This window comes from Lipotes vexillifer, unplaced genomic scaffold, assembly GCF_000442215.2.
Source record: "Lipotes vexillifer unplaced genomic scaffold, Lipotes_vexillifer_v1.1 scaffold298, whole genome shotgun sequence".
Classification (NCBI taxonomy): domain Eukaryota; kingdom Metazoa; phylum Chordata; class Mammalia; order Artiodactyla; family Lipotidae; genus Lipotes; species Lipotes vexillifer.
Genome location: NW_006793272.1, coordinates 180,182 through 195,346, shown reverse-complemented (window position 1 = coordinate 195,346; position 15,165 = coordinate 180,182). Strand labels below are relative to the sequence as shown.

The following is a 15,165-nucleotide window of genomic DNA, read 5'->3' as shown; positions in this document are numbered from 1 at the left end:
AGAGGACAGGCCAGATCATCTTTGGAGTAGGGAAGCAAATACCACGGGGAATGGAGAAGAGATGGGGGCCTACAAGCAGGCGTGACCATCTGTTATTCTGAGCTGATGTCCCAGGTTGGCCGGCTGAACACACTGATCTCACGGGGCCAATCCTTAGCCAAGGCTACCCGGGGGCTGGAGGGAACACTCCTTTGCCTTCCCGGGGCCGTTTTAAAAGAAACTGTCCACTTCCACAAACACTCTCCCCGACACACACGGAGCTCTCACATGCTGGCAAATGGCACATGGAAACTTCGCCAGGATGGCTGGGGAAGCTCCTTGGCACTGACAGGAAAGCCCAGGGGACGTGCCGGGCAGCCCGGGCCCACTGCTGCAGGGGCCACCCTCCAAGGCAGGCCGCCGAGGGTCTGGCCAGGTAACCTCTCCGCATGGGCCTAGCCCAAGGAAAGAGTCAGGTAGAGACCGATTCAGACGCCCGCTGCTGCCCAACACCTCCAACACAGGCCATGACTCCCTGTGCAACCTGGGACGGGACTTGCTCTCTGTTCCTTCCCCCTACATGTTTCTGAGCCAACCTGGCCCCAGAAGCCCTGCATCTCCCCTTCTCATCCCCCTCCCCCGGACAGGTGCACCTGCCTCTGGCCTGGCCAAGCCAGGCACATAGCTTCCACTTCCTTCTTTCCTTCTAAGCAGCAGAAAGGTGCCAGCCAGCGTGGCGAACTTTTAGAGGCACACCAGTGCAAGGGAAGCTCGAGCTGACTGGCACACCACACCAGGCCATGGAGACAGGGAGGAAGAGAGCCCCTTTCCTTTTGCAAACAGGCCAAGGGGCACTGAGGTCTTGCCTCATCAGCCACGCCTACACGCAGCCAGTGGGCGGGGCGAATCCAGCCCCTCAAGAGCTGCCTCTTCTGGAGGGCAACCCAGGGCTGAGAGGCACTAAGAAAAATTCGGCCAAACCCTCAAAGATGGCATAAAATGAAGGTCACGCATCTTGAGGAGCTCACGGGGAGCCAGAGCATTCGGTGTTTCCCCTTCCTGCAACCCCACACCCTGGGGATTGATGACCTCACTGCCAGCGTACCTCTGCAAAGGGATGGGCCCCGCCGTGGTTGCTTCCCTGGGCCTCACCTTGCTAGGAGAGACTTCTCCATCCTGCTGCCTCCTGTAGGTCCACTTGCTAAAATCATGACCACTGAGTCACTGAAACTCAATCTAGGTCTGATACAGTAACACCTCAAATATTGAATGGGCCCAGGGCAACTGGGTTGCCTAGAGTGGGAGAGGGAGGGGGGCTCATCAGAGGAGGTCACAGAAATATCTTTTCTGTTATTAAGTAATCTGTTCTTAGTAAGAGCCAACAAGGAGCCAGCAAATGGCACCACCTCCTTCTTGAGGTCCATGTATGACTGAGGCTGCCTTGCAACAAAAGGTCTCCCTTTCAGAGCACTTGCACCTCCACCCATGGGGGCCTGATTTTTTGGTACCTCCCTTTCAACCCAGACGTGGGCTTTCGGGCTGGGGAGCATGTGATGCCCGCCCCCCATGCTAAACAATTCATCTCTGAGTCTGGCCGCAGTGACGACACCTGGCCCTAGGGAAACAGCACTGCAGGATCTGTATCTTCCCAAACCTAGGATGCCGATACATGCTGTAAAACCACGAAACGGATCGACAGGTGTCCCTCCAGAGACAGGCCCTAATTCAAGGATTCTCCGAACTCAAACATCCGAAAGCAAATGGACAGACGAATACACAAAACTCCAAGAGCCAGAAGACCCAACTCTAGCTCATCCTTCCCTGAAGCTGCCTTTAAAAAAGAGAGAGAGAGAACATTTAAGGGGCCCTCAAAATTAAAATGTCATCTATTATCAACATTAAACTAAAAGCAAGCATATGATTCAAATCACAGTTTTCTCAAGTTACCACGGCTTTTGACTAATTTCTATGCTCACTTCTGACTGGGATATGGGTCAGTTCTCAGCTCTCAAGCAGAACTGACCCAAGGTCCTGCCTAGCATTAGCTGTGGACATTTCAACCTTGTGCACTTTGGATTTGCCATTGCAATAGTGGAATCTAGCCCCTGGGCTGGGTAGCGCCCCACACCTCCCACCTCTGGCAGCATCCTGGAGGGAGTGGCTGGTTGGCTGCTTGCTTTGAGTCATGGGACACCAGTGGGAAGAATCTGGCCAGCTCTCTTTTGGCCATGAGCTGGGAAATCCCTTGGCTCTCGGCTTGCCGCTGGTATAGAAACAAGGCCGCAGTCCCCTTATGGTGAGGGCGGTGCTGGAGACAAAAGGGGACCCCAGCATAAGCCTGGAGGTCCCTGGCAGTGGAGAAATGAAACGCAGCCCAATCTCATCTCTTCGACGCCAAAAGAACTACTGCTTGTTGTTCCCTTTCTCCTCAACCAGATGTTGTTAAAGCAGCAACTAGCAGAGTGAAAGCCACTGACTACCGTCTCGCCATTTAAGGCCACGAGGAGCAGGGAGAGAGCGGCAAAGGGAAGGAGGAAACGTGCGGCCCTCGGCACTACAGCCCATACTCCAGGACCACAGCCCAGGCTCCAGGGCCACCGCCCAGGCTCCAGCGCTACCGCCCAGGCTCCAGCACTACAGCCCTGGCTCCAGGACTACAGCCCAGGCTCCAGGACTACAGCCCAGGCTCCAGCACTACCGCCCAGGCTCCAGGACTACAGCCCAGGCTCCAGCACTACCGCCCAGGCTCCAGGACTACAGCCCAGGCTCCAGCACTACCGCCCAGGCTCCAGGACTACAGCCCAGGCTCCAGGAGCCGTCCTGGGGGAAGAGCCGGGGAACGAAGAGTGGTGGAAGAAAGGGACAGAGAGGAAGGGAAAAGAAACACACCAAACGTCCTCCTGCCCTCTCCCATGATGTCATCAAGAGCTGGGTGTCCTCCAAGTGGAGTCAGGACTTGTTTCCTCAGGGGCAGAAGAAAAAATAAAAAATAAAAAACCCCAAAACAAAACAAAACAAAAAAACACAAGCACCTTCAGTCTATTTTCTTGGCTGGAAGCCGGAGCAAATCCAGCAGATATTTACACAAGGGCCCAGCCATGTATGAGAACAGGATGACCAGCTTCCCGTGGGTCATGGTCATGAGAGTCTGGTGTCCCGAGGCCCAGATGCGATACCAGGGGCCGTAGAATGGGTCTGAGATGGCCGGACACAGCATGTTGTTCAAATTCACTTCGGTGACCTGCAGGGACAAGGGAGGTAGAGTGAGCGTTCACCATCCTTAGGCTTTCTCTGGCTTCTGCCAGTTCAGCCGTGTCTACCTAATGGGGACTAGACAAGGAGGGATTGACAAATCCCCACCTGTTCATAGTGGGATCTTTCTCCCCTAGGTTTTCTGAGTGGGTCGAGGCTAGAGCCCTTTGAAGGTGACGGGGGAGGCCGTCCAGTGGAAAAGCTGGTCGGTTTTGCTCAGTCTTGCCTTCCAGTTGGGCCCAGTGCCCGTTGCCATTCCTAAGCATTTACTAGGTGCCTAGACCCGGAGGGGTGTCATGGGATGAAGGCAGTCCGCGGCACCGCCCCTGCCTGCATCAAGGTGGGGTGATCGGTCTACCACGTGTGACCTCAAAGCAGACGGTGCTCACCAGCTCTTGCCCACCATGGGATCAGAGCGGTGTACAGGACGGGGGCTGAGTTCTCGGAGAAGATTTCACGAGGGCACTGACACCTGAATGGACTCATGAAGGATGAATGGGGGTCATGGCGAGAAACGGAGTGAACGGAGCCTTCCTTGTAGGAGGCCCAGAGGTGACACCGAGCATGGTACGTATGGTGACATGAGCACACTGACGCCTCTGGAATCGAGGAGTCCCAGGGGAGAGCAGGTGTGAAGGTCATATTGCTTCCTCCCTAGAGCACAGGAAGCACTCATGCTATTGGCAAGGAGCTCAAACTGGCCCCCAGGCCAGCCAGAGCCGAGCAACACGCCGGGATGGGGAAGACAAAGTGACTGAGTGCTTCAACGGAGGCGCTGGTGACATCGGTTACACGCCCTAGTCCTGCCAGGTCCACGCGGCTAACGCTACATTAGTGCCGCTCGCACACAAAACCCGGCATGCCGCTCCAGCCTCGAGCACGGCCACGGCCCCTGCCTTCCAAAGCCCCTCAAGCACGTTCTCCTTAAAGACAAGTCCTCACCACCTCTCAGGGTCGGGGTTGCGGGCCTGTGCCGTGTCACGGAGGGTGGAGAGCGCACTGCACTCGAGAATGAGGTGACTCACCCAGAGCAGTGGCAAGGCCAGGACTTGAACTTGGGTCTCCCGACCCCAGCCCCAGCCCCAAGCTCTTGCTACTCACTTCGCCACCACTAGACACACCGCCCACGCACTCAGCAATCCTGGGCTCTGGAAAACCCGACTACTGAACATCCCAGAATGCCACGGGGGTCACCCGACACCACACTTTCACTGGACACGCAGCTCAGGGCCCGGTAGTAGACCCAGAATGGACCCAAGGTCAGAAGCCTCCCCGAGGCCCGGGGCCAGGGCTAGCATCCTGCCTCGCATGGGGTCCACGGCAAACCACTTTCCAGCGCAGCTCTCTATCTCCGATCCAAGCGGCCGTGAGTGAAGGGCCTCCTTGCCTCCCCAGGGGTGAAAGAAACAGTCATTACTGAAGGATTCAGAAAACTCTTTGGAGAGGCCAAGGCTGTGGATCGTAAATCAAGAGCCCAGACACAACACTCTGACAGCCTGGCCTTTGGCATCTCGTATTTTCAAAACAAAACGATACACCAGCGCCAACCAGGATTATCAAGATTTATGAAGAACGCCAAACAAAAGGGATAGAAGGGGATAGAACCACCAAACTTACCAGGCCCAGGATCTGCAAGACGCTGAAGTGATAAAAGAACATGAGGCCAGTCGAGAGAAGGGCCCAGCGGAAACTGCTGAGGGGCTCCGGGGTATAAGCACCTGGGGGAAAAGTGGAGACAGTGAGACAGCACGTTTGGTGACCCTCTTCCCCTCCCTTGTCCCACGAGGGTGCGGGCGCTGCGGCCACAGCTACCGCCTGCTGTTTACCCCCTTCTGCTGCCCTGTGATGGCTGCTCAAGAGACAGCCCAAACCGATTAGCTGGGTACTCCTATCACCCCTTCCAAAGTCTGTTCTGCCACGTAATGCTGGGGCCATTACAAAGAGGGATTTTTTTTTTTTTTTTTTACTGTTATTATAAAAGTAATACAGTTGGCCCTCTGTATCTGCAGGTTCCACATCCACGGGTTCCACTAACCGGATCGGTCCATGGTTAGTTGCACTTGCGGATGCGGAATCCACGGATCCGGACGGCCGACTGTACTACACCGTTTTCTATAAGGGGCTTGATCAGCCTCGGATTTTGGTACCCGCAGGGGTCCTGGAACCAGTCCCCCTCGGACACTGAGGGATGACTGCACGTGCTCACTAAAGGAAACTTAGAAAATGTTAAAAGGTAGAAATGAGATGGAGGAAACGAAGAAAACCCCCCCCAGCGCTCTACTAGCTGAATGTAACCACTGCAAGCACGTGGGTGTGTCTCCTTGGTTCCTTGTATGCCTTGGGAGCTTCTTTCCTTTCTTCTTTTGATTACTAATTGGAATTTTACTGTATATATAATTGTATAGCCTTCATGTCCACATTTATTTTAATCATTCCCTCATGTTTCTAAAGAGAAACGTCACTGAGGAAGTATGGCATGGTGGTTGAGATGTCACACAGATTTGGTTTCACACCTGGATTCTACCACTTACTGGCTGTGTGTGACCCTGGAAAAGTTGTTTCAACTCCCTGAACCTCAGCTTACTTGTCTGTAAAATGGGGCTACTTCTGAGAGTTGTTGTGAGGAGTAAAGGAAAGAGTGTATTGAGAACTCTCAGTACGGGATCTGGTACAATCAAAGTGTTCAATGCGTGTCAGGTACTGTCATCACCGCAGCGCTATCATCATTCAGGTAACTAAAGAATGTGCCATATCCAGTTGTTGTGCCATTTCCCAACCACTGGACAACTCTCTCCCCTTGGAACAGCAAGAATGATGCATTTTCCCTCTATCGTCACTCAGGAACTCCTACATCCCAGTAGGCTTGGATGTATTCTAGACCCTGCAGAGCAGGGGTGTGGCTTATAGGATGCTATGGGTGCATGCATCAATGGGGGTGCTCCGGAATGGAAGGAACCTGGAACCCTCTACCTCAAGCAAGTAGGTGGCAACAGGACATCGTGGAGTAGTGTTTTCCCAAGTCAGTCTTTCACAGATTCATCCATTCATTCACCAGTTATTAGGCACCTATTATATTCCAAGCCCCGCGCCAAACTTTGGGGATAGGAACATAAAGAAGACGGGCTCCCTGCAGCCTCAGATGCACAATCTGGCAGAGGAGGCAGACAAGCTGCTAACAACGAGAACCGGTATGATGGGTGTGATGACCCAGGTCTGTGCCACGTATTATGGGAGGACGGAACTCAGCTTGCGGGGGGGGCGGGGGGGAAGACTGATTTTTGGTGGAGGGGGCACCGAGCAGAGTCCTAAAGGACAAATGGGACTAAAAGAGGGGCCTAGGCATTCCAGAGCAGCAGCCTGCAGGAAGGCAGACGTCCATGGGAACGAGCCAATTCACAGAACTATGGGGAAGAGTTGAGACCACAGGGGAATAGGACTCAGAGGTTGGCAGGGCTAGGCTGCTCCCAGCTGGGCCAGGTAGGACCTTAGGAGCCAGGCTGAGGGCTTTGGGCTTCATCTTGTGCCACAGGGTCATGACCCTAGATGCCTCAAACCTCAGGCAGGCAGGTAACTGGGAGCAGGGGGGTGACCAGACAACAGGGATGCTGGAGATGGGCCAACTGGGAAGCCCAGGCCCCTTCTGAAGAGGTCAGCCACCACTCAGTTCCACCCAATCATTGCCCTATGGGGACGTGGGCCCAGAGCTGCCAGTGTTTTCACTTTTGCAAGAGAAGCCAGAGATGGGAACTTTCATGTGGAATTTCCTGATTTTTAAACGTTGGCAAATAATTCAGATTGTTTTAAGAACGCTCAACGGACCACACAAAACATGTCTTCTTGGATGGCTTTCAGCTCACTGGTGGCCAGCTTCGAGCTCTGCCGCAGAGCCACAGAAAGCGGCGGAGGGGTCTGAAGCGGGAAAGTGATGCGATCAGACGTGTGCTTGAGAAAGATCTGCCTGGCCGGGGTGTGGGGTGTGGGCTGGAGCAGAGAGAGTCGAGGTGGGGGACTGAGACGGAGACTGCTTCAGGAACCCGATGACAGAGAAGGATGGATAGCTTTGAAGATAACGGCGGTGGCCCTGGGATCTAGTTTTGCATCACTGGGTGGATGGTGCCATTTACTGAGATGGAGAAGAGAGGGAAAGGCAGATTTGGGACAGAAGGTGGAGAAAGGAGGCCAATTTTAGACATGCTGAAGTTGAGGTGTCCGTGAAATATCCAAGTAGAATTGTCTCTTAGGTGGCTGCCTGCACTCTGGGAAATACAGCGTGACGGGTGACAGTGTGGGCACTGGAGCCGGGCAGACACAGGTTCTCAAATCCTGGCTCTTGTCGCTTATCGACCTCAGGGCCTTGGGCAAGCCTCAGTATCTCTTGAACTCAGTTTCACTCATCTGCAGAATGGGGTGCCGCCGCCTACTTCACAAGGTCGTCGGGTAGATAAGATCATTTACGCCATGATTGGAGTGCCATATCTGGGATCTAAGAAATGCTGATTATTTTCATTATTATATGAATCACAAACTCAGTGAAAAGGACGGGGCCGAGCGTCCATATATAGGTGTCATCAGCACAGGACAGTAACTGAAATCACAGGAGCATATGCAGACTGAGTGAGGGAGGTCAGAGGCAGAACAACAAGGAACACCATGGTGGGGAGTGTCGAGGGAAGGAGAGGAGTGAGATGGGGGTGACTGAAGCCCCCCTGGATCTCCTGGGGGAGAAGCTCAGGCTTGCTCTGTGAACAAGAGGCAGGCTCACCGCACATCTGAGTCAGACGGCCCTTTGCAGGGATTGGACTCATCCGTCCACTTTGTAGATGGACAAACCGAGGCTGGGAGATGGGCAGTGCCACAGCCAAAGTCAACAGCAGAGCACTGGGCTCTCAGACACAATGCCAAAGGACTCACTGCTCAATGCCCCTGCTGCCACTTGTCACAGACCTCCAGCACACCACGTTGTACCAGCTCTTTGTCCATCTACCCGTCTAGACGGGTGCCTCGGGTCGAGGACCGCGTGGGATTCGTTTCTGTGTTCCTAGCAGATATCTAGCACAGAACTTGGAATGCGCTTATACTGTGTGCACTTTCCTGTCTGCTGGATGAGTGGGAATTGGGTACCATGTTGTCACCCTGACTGCTGGGGCCGTAAAGGGGAAGAGGGCACCTGGAGGACCAACAGGTGCTTAGAGCCCTGAGCAGTTCCCCCCCCCACCCCCGCCGTCCCTTCCCTCCAGCCTCTGCTTGGCTCCCCCTGGTGGCAGCCGGGCAGTAGTGACAGACCCCATGGGCCTGGTGGTGGCTGCAGGGGGAAAAAAGGACCAGAGGGGGAAGTATCCACAGCCAGACTTCAGCAGCCCTCCCCCACCCTCCCCTAAAGCCCCTGAACCCTGTCCTGCCCTGTATATGGGGGGAAAGGAATGCTCAGGCACTGCCAAGGGGCACATTTCTCAGTGCTCTCACTGCAACCTCAGGACCATTCATTCTGTGTTACATCACCCGTCCCACGTCAAGACGATTAGTTCTCTGAGGGAGGGGCCGTTTCTGAATCCTCTTCACCTCCAGCACCGGATGCACGGTAGGCACTCAAAAAATCATCACTGCTTGGGAAATGAATGGGACAGGCTTTCCGGAGCATCTATAACACTATAACCCTTTGGCTCAACAATGCTACTTTGAGGACTACCGTCCAATACCTCAAACACCCAACACATGGCCCTTATTTGCACAGAGATATTTACACCTGCACTACCTACTATATTGAAACACTGGAAACAAACCAACTGGGGAGATAAGTTAAGTAAACTCTGGTACCTCAGTATTATGCAACAGTCCACTGCCATTCAAATAACAACCAGACAAACTGTATGCCTGTGTGGCGAAGTCCCTGGCTCGTGATGGCAAGTGTAAATGACAGAACACCAAACAGTACATCAGTGATGGAAAATACAGCTTAGTGGTTTAAAACAAAGGCCTTGGGGTCAGACAGCCTTGGGTTTGAGTCCTGCCTCTGCCACTGCCTAGAGGGGTGACCTTGGGCAAATTGTGCCACCCCCCTAAGCCTGTCTCCTGTTGCAACGTCTATCTCTCGGGGCTGCTGAGTGGAATAAGAGATATAAAAAAAGTAAATACACCAGCTAGCCTGGCATACAGATGGCAGCTGCTATTTTTATCATGGCAACCACAGCCATCCAAAATCTCACAGAAGACTGGAAGACGACAAGGAATCTCGTAAAGAGGTGATCTTTTTCTATGAAGGGGGACTTTGACCGTGGTTTCCTCTGCCTTTTCACTGCTGTTGGTTCTTTTCATTGCAAAGGTGATCAAATATTCAATCTCTTTGAAAAAATAAAGAAGAAAAAGAAAGCACCATGAGAATAGATGACCCAGTCTACACAGATATATGCAAATTGTATGCAAACGCACATCATTCTTTTTTTATATACCTGGATGTGGCCCTTGGGAAAATCTCAGTGAAAAACCAGTTTTCTTTTAAGAGAAAATAGAAACTTAAGCACTTTCAGAAAAATTAAACACATAAAACTTTTCTTTTTTACTTTAAGAAAAAAATAAATGTGACATTTTCTGCTAGCATCTTCTACCCCAGGAGGACAGAAGCATTTCAGCTCTAAAGGTAGGGGGAAACCGAGATAATAGCTTTTTCTGAAATTGATTTCTGCCAGAAGGAAGTTTTATGAGTGCTGGGAGAGACATCAACTGTGCCACCAGCAGCCAAGACCGATCCCCAGAGGCCTCTCCCAAGGGCCCTTTCTCTCATCCTCTAATCCCACCCGGGAAGGGCTTACACCGAGGAGATGAGACTGGGCAGGACGGCATCCTATTCTCCAACCTCCTTCCTGCTCCCTTCAAGTCATTCACTTTTACATATTACCCATTCATTCAACACGGACTGGCTGCACGCTGGGCAGACTCCAGGCTAGACAGTGGGGAGACGGAGTCCAAGACAGGCCCTGCCCTTCAGAACTACCCTGCAGCTGACCCGTGAGCAATGAGATGGTGAGATGAGGTAAGCGCACTAAGTAACGGAGACACTGAGGAAGGGGAGATGAAGAACATGACGGTTTGGGTGAGTTTTGAACAGTAAGAAGGAGATGGCAGCAGGAGCTTAAAGGAAGGAAAGGACATTCCGGGCGGCAGGCTACAGCCTGGGGAAAGATGTGGAGGCATGAAACAGCATGCCATTTGCATGTAATCCCAAGCAGGTCTGTGTAACTGGAGCATCAAGTGGGAGGGGACACGTGCCCAGAGACGAAGCTGGAGAGACCGGCTCAGGTCATGAAGAGCCTTGTCTGCCGTGCCCGGGACCTTGGCCTTTATCCTCTTCACAACGAGAAGCCACTGAGAGGTTTGAAACAGGGGAGTGCAAGGTCAGGTTTCTGTTTCAGCTAGCTCGGCTGCTCTGGCAGCAGTGTGGGTGATGGACAGGAGAGGGGTAAGGTTGAGCTGCAGAAATGGACGACTTGGCAATGCGTAGGACACAGAGGAGGCACCTAGGGTGACTCCCAGGTCTATGAGTTCAGTGACTGAGAGGTTGGGGGTGTGCTGACGCTGAATGCCTATTGGATACCCACACGGACGTCTCCAGTAGGCTGTGCAAGTCCAGGTCTAGAGCTCAGAAGAGGGAGATGTCCCAGAAACAGAGCTTGGGGTATGGATAAGATCAACACGGAAGAGCCCACAGAATGAGATCAAAGGACCAAGGACAGAGCCTGGAAAACAGCAATAGTTGCCAGGAGAAAGACAAGGTTAATGACTGCCACGAGCCACACGTGGCAATTTACATTTAAATGGGTTAAGATGCAATAAAATTAGAAATCTGGTTCCTCAGTAGCCCATCACATTTCAAGTGCTCGATAACCACACACAGCTAGTGGCTACCATATTGGACGGGGTGGAGAAGGAACATTCCCATCATCATGGAAAACTCCGCTGGGAACACGCTTCTTTGTAGAGGTACAGTAAAGACAAATATTTCCACTGGGTTTGGCAACATGCTGGTCACTGGTGATCTTCGCCGTAGCAATTTCAGGAAAGTAGCGATGCAGGAGCTGGGTCGGAAACACCTGAAGAAAAGCTTTCCAGGTGCACGAGGTAAGGAAGGGAATGCCAGGAAAAGGGAACAGGATATGCAAAGTCACAGAGAAATCATTAGCCAAATTCCCAATGCTTCGATCACTTCTCTGAATGTTCCCTTCATCCTTTATGCTCTTCCCTGGCCTACCTCTCCCCACAAGGAAACTGTTTCATCTCTAGCCCTCTGAGGTAGTCACTGGTTTATTTTCCCCCTGGGCCCATATGGGGAGAGGAGGGAACTTCTTTCTTTGCATTTGCTATTTCCAACCCACTACCCTTCCGTTTTCACAGTTGTCTACAGCCTATGGGTCATGGTCCTTAATATTCCTCAGGGCTATTAGTACCTGGCTCGGTACCTTTCTCTCCAAAAGTACCCCCATCTTATCTCTTGATCTTTTCAACATATGCCTAACATGAACCCTCCGGTACCCTGGCCTCTCAGCTCCCTGGCCTCCTCTCCTCGATGATTTTGTCCCCGTCTCACTTCAGCCAGTCATTCTCAAGCTTGTGCCTGAGACCTTGTAGTTATGAATATCGGCAGCCCCTCGTTAAGTCAAGCATTCCCTCTTCATCTACCACTTCTATCTTTCCAGCTGACCCCCTCTAACCCTGACCCCAACACTTCTTTGACCCCCCCCTGGAATCTGTGACCCCTTGGTCCTCCCATCTTTCTTGCTGTCCCTCATGGCTCCCTCTTCTCTCCTTCAGTTCCATTGCCCATCACTCGAATTATCCCTGGCACACACCTTTGACTTCACGGCATCTCTCATTATCCCCGTACTTATCTGGAAAGAAAACCCCAGCCCCGGTTAAGTTCCCAGTCTCCTCCCCGGCCCTGCTTGCACCTACACAGTTGAACACGGCCGGAGAAAAACATCCGTGCTGGCTGTTCTCACATCAGATTCCTGATCACAAACCTCAAGTGCATCTTTCATGTTGCCAGACAGTCACACTACACTTCCCCAGCCCGTTCACTCTCTCAGGCCACAATTTAATATTGTCTTCTGTCCTCTCAGATCTTCAACACTTCTATCCCATCCTCACTCTCAGATGATGACCCCGATTCCTACTTCACTGAGAAAAAAGGAATCAAAAACTTCCAGGAGCTCTCATGATCACATCTAACCACTTATCTGCATCGGTGCCCAATGTGCTCTGCCATCACCCTGTTCCCATGGATGAACTGCCCAGGACCCCAGCCAAGGCAGGCCTTCCCTTTTGTATCCCAATCCCATCCGCTCTCACCTACTCAATATCACTCCAGAAACGTTTCCTCTTTCTCTTACGTCGAGGAGTTCTTATTCTCTACTGGATTATTCCCATTAGCATATAAACTAAACATACTGTAACAGCTTCCATTCTAAAACAAACACACACACACACTTGACCTCACTTCGCCCCTGCAAGCACCTCATCCTCTGCTCATCCGCACAGCAAAACTCCTTGAGAGGAATGTCTACACCTGCCCTGTCGAACATGGCAGCCACTTCCATACGTGGCTGTTTAACACTGAGATGTGCTACTAGTGTAAACTACACTACTATACTTCAAAGGATATAAAATATCCTGGTAATAATTTTATATTAATTATTTGGGGGTGATACTATTTTAAATACGGTGGGTTAAATATCAGATATATTATGAAAATTAATTTCACCCATTTCTTTTACCTTTTTTTTTTAGTGTGACTACCAGGACATTTGAAATTACATATGTGGCTTACATGTTTTTATTGGACAGCACTTGTCTGTATTCCGCTGTCTACAATTCCTCTCTTCCCATTCTCTCTCAACACGAGCTAATCAGGCTTCCGTGCCTACCTCCCCACCCCTCCCTCCACCAAATCAGCTCCCATCAAGGTCACAAATAACCTTTTCATTGCTAAATCCAGTGGCCAATTCCCAGGCCTCATCTTATGCACCCTTTGTGTCTTGAAACGTTCTTCACTTTCAAGACACAAATGGGATGCTGCTGTCTTGAGTTCTCTTCCTGCCTCACAGCCTGCTTCTTCTCGGTCTCCTTTACCGCTTCCTCCTCATCTCCTTGACCGCTAAATGATGGAGAGGATCAGGCTGCAGAACTCAGGGCTCTTCTCTTCTCTAAATACTTTCATTCCCTAGGTGATTTCCACCAATCTCATGGCTTTAACACAATCGGCGTGCTGATGACTCCAACATTTACGTCTCAGCCTGGACCTCTGCCTTGAATTCCAGGCTCACATAGCTCACAGTCTACTCAGTATCTGCACTTGGATATCTAAGCGGGCATCTCATTCTTAAACCCAGCTTTTGATCTTGGCTCCTATGGTAGACTGTTACAGTACTGGCTCCCAGCGAATCACACCTTCCCAGTATCCACACCCTTATGTATTCCTCTCCCACGATGATTTGGCCATGTGGCCCATCTGGCTCAGCCAGGGAACTTGCTTTGGTCAATGGGACTTCATCATAAAGATGCAATCAGAGGCTTCATAAGCTCTTATGAATTGGGGCTTGCCCTCTTGGAATGCTGCCCTGAGATCCCCATGCCATGAAAGGCCTTGTGGACAGAGAGGCCCAGCTATCCCAGCTGTCCCAGTTGAACCCAGGCAGGACCAGTAAGTAGAAAAAAAAATGTCTTAGCTCAGGCAGCCATAACAAAATACCATAAGCTGGGTGGCTTAAACAACAGAAACTTGTTTTTCACAGTTCTGGAGGCTGGGAAGTCTAAGATCAAGGTACTGGTAGACTTGGTGTTGGGTGAGAACCCGCGTCCTTGTCCATAGACAGACACCTTTTTGCCATGTTCTCACATGGTAGAACGGGCTAGGGAACTCTATGGTCTCTTCTTATGAGGGCACTAACCCCATTCACAAAAGCCCCACCCCCATGACCTCATCCAACCCTAATTACGTTCCAAAGACCCCAGCTCCAAACATCATCACATGGGGGTGGTGGTGGTGGTTAGGACTTCAACATAGGAATTTCAGGGGAGGAGACAAACATTCAGTCCATGACAAAGAATGACCCAGTCAACCGACACAACTGTGAAAAATAATAAGTCATTGCTTTAAGCTACTGAGTTTTGGGGATGTTATACAACATTAGATAACTGAAAGAGCACTTCCTCCCCCAACCCTCCAAAAAAGCAATAAACAAGCACGAAACCCCTTCTCCTAGTCTTCCTTATCTCTCAATAAATGGTAATTCATTTAAGCTACTAAGGTCAAAAACCTTAGAGTCATCCCCGACTCCTCTCTGTCACATCCCACATCTGATCCATCAGCAAATCCTGCTGGCTGTGCCTTCAGCATGTATCCAGAATGCAATGGCATTTCTCTGCCGCTGCTGTTAGCACCCAAGCCCAAGCCACTACCATCTCCTTCCTCTTTTATTGCAAACATTACTTACAGGTGTCCCTATTTCTATCCTGTGCCCGTACAGTCTAATTTCAGCATAGCAGCTGGGTGATCCCTTGAAAGATTAACTCAGATCATGTCAGTCCTCTGCTCAAAAGCCTCCAATGGCCTCCCATCTCCCTAAAAAGAAAATGTCAAGTCCTTACAATGGTCTATGAGGCCCTATATATGATCTGCCCCTCACCTATATCACCTCTCTGACTTCATCTGCTACCACTTTCCCCTTCCTTCACATGGCTCTAGACACACTGACATATTTGCTACTCCTAGAACATTCTAGAAACACTTCTGTCTCAGGGTCTTTACACTCGTTATTTTCTCTGCTTGGCATATTCTTCCCCCAGATATCCAGAAGCCGACAAGCCTTCGCTCAGATGTCACATCCTCAGTGAGGCCTTCCTTTACTCTCCCCACCCATTCAGCAACACTATACCCGTTGCCCT

At 51.3% G+C, this 15,165-nt stretch overlaps 1 protein-coding gene across 2 annotated transcripts in view; it reads right to left on the bottom strand.

Annotated features, from left to right (window-relative positions):
* Positions 1–2,999: 2,999 nt before the first annotated feature.
* TMEM164 (transmembrane protein 164) overlaps positions 3,000–15,165 on the bottom strand; it is a 169,326-nt gene continuing 157,160 nt past the window's right edge. Inside the window, exons 3-4 of one of the 2 annotated variants that reach the window (XM_007466291.1) lie at positions 4,849–4,949; positions 3,000–3,220 (exon numbers count right to left, since the gene is read on the bottom strand). In XM_007466291.1, coding sequence (XP_007466353.1) covers positions 3,014–3,220; positions 4,849–4,949 — 308 coding nt within the window. In that variant the 3' untranslated portion in view covers positions 3,000–3,013. The remainder of the gene's footprint in view (positions 3,221–4,848; positions 4,950–15,165) is intronic. The other variant, XM_007466290.1, reaches the window with a different exon arrangement.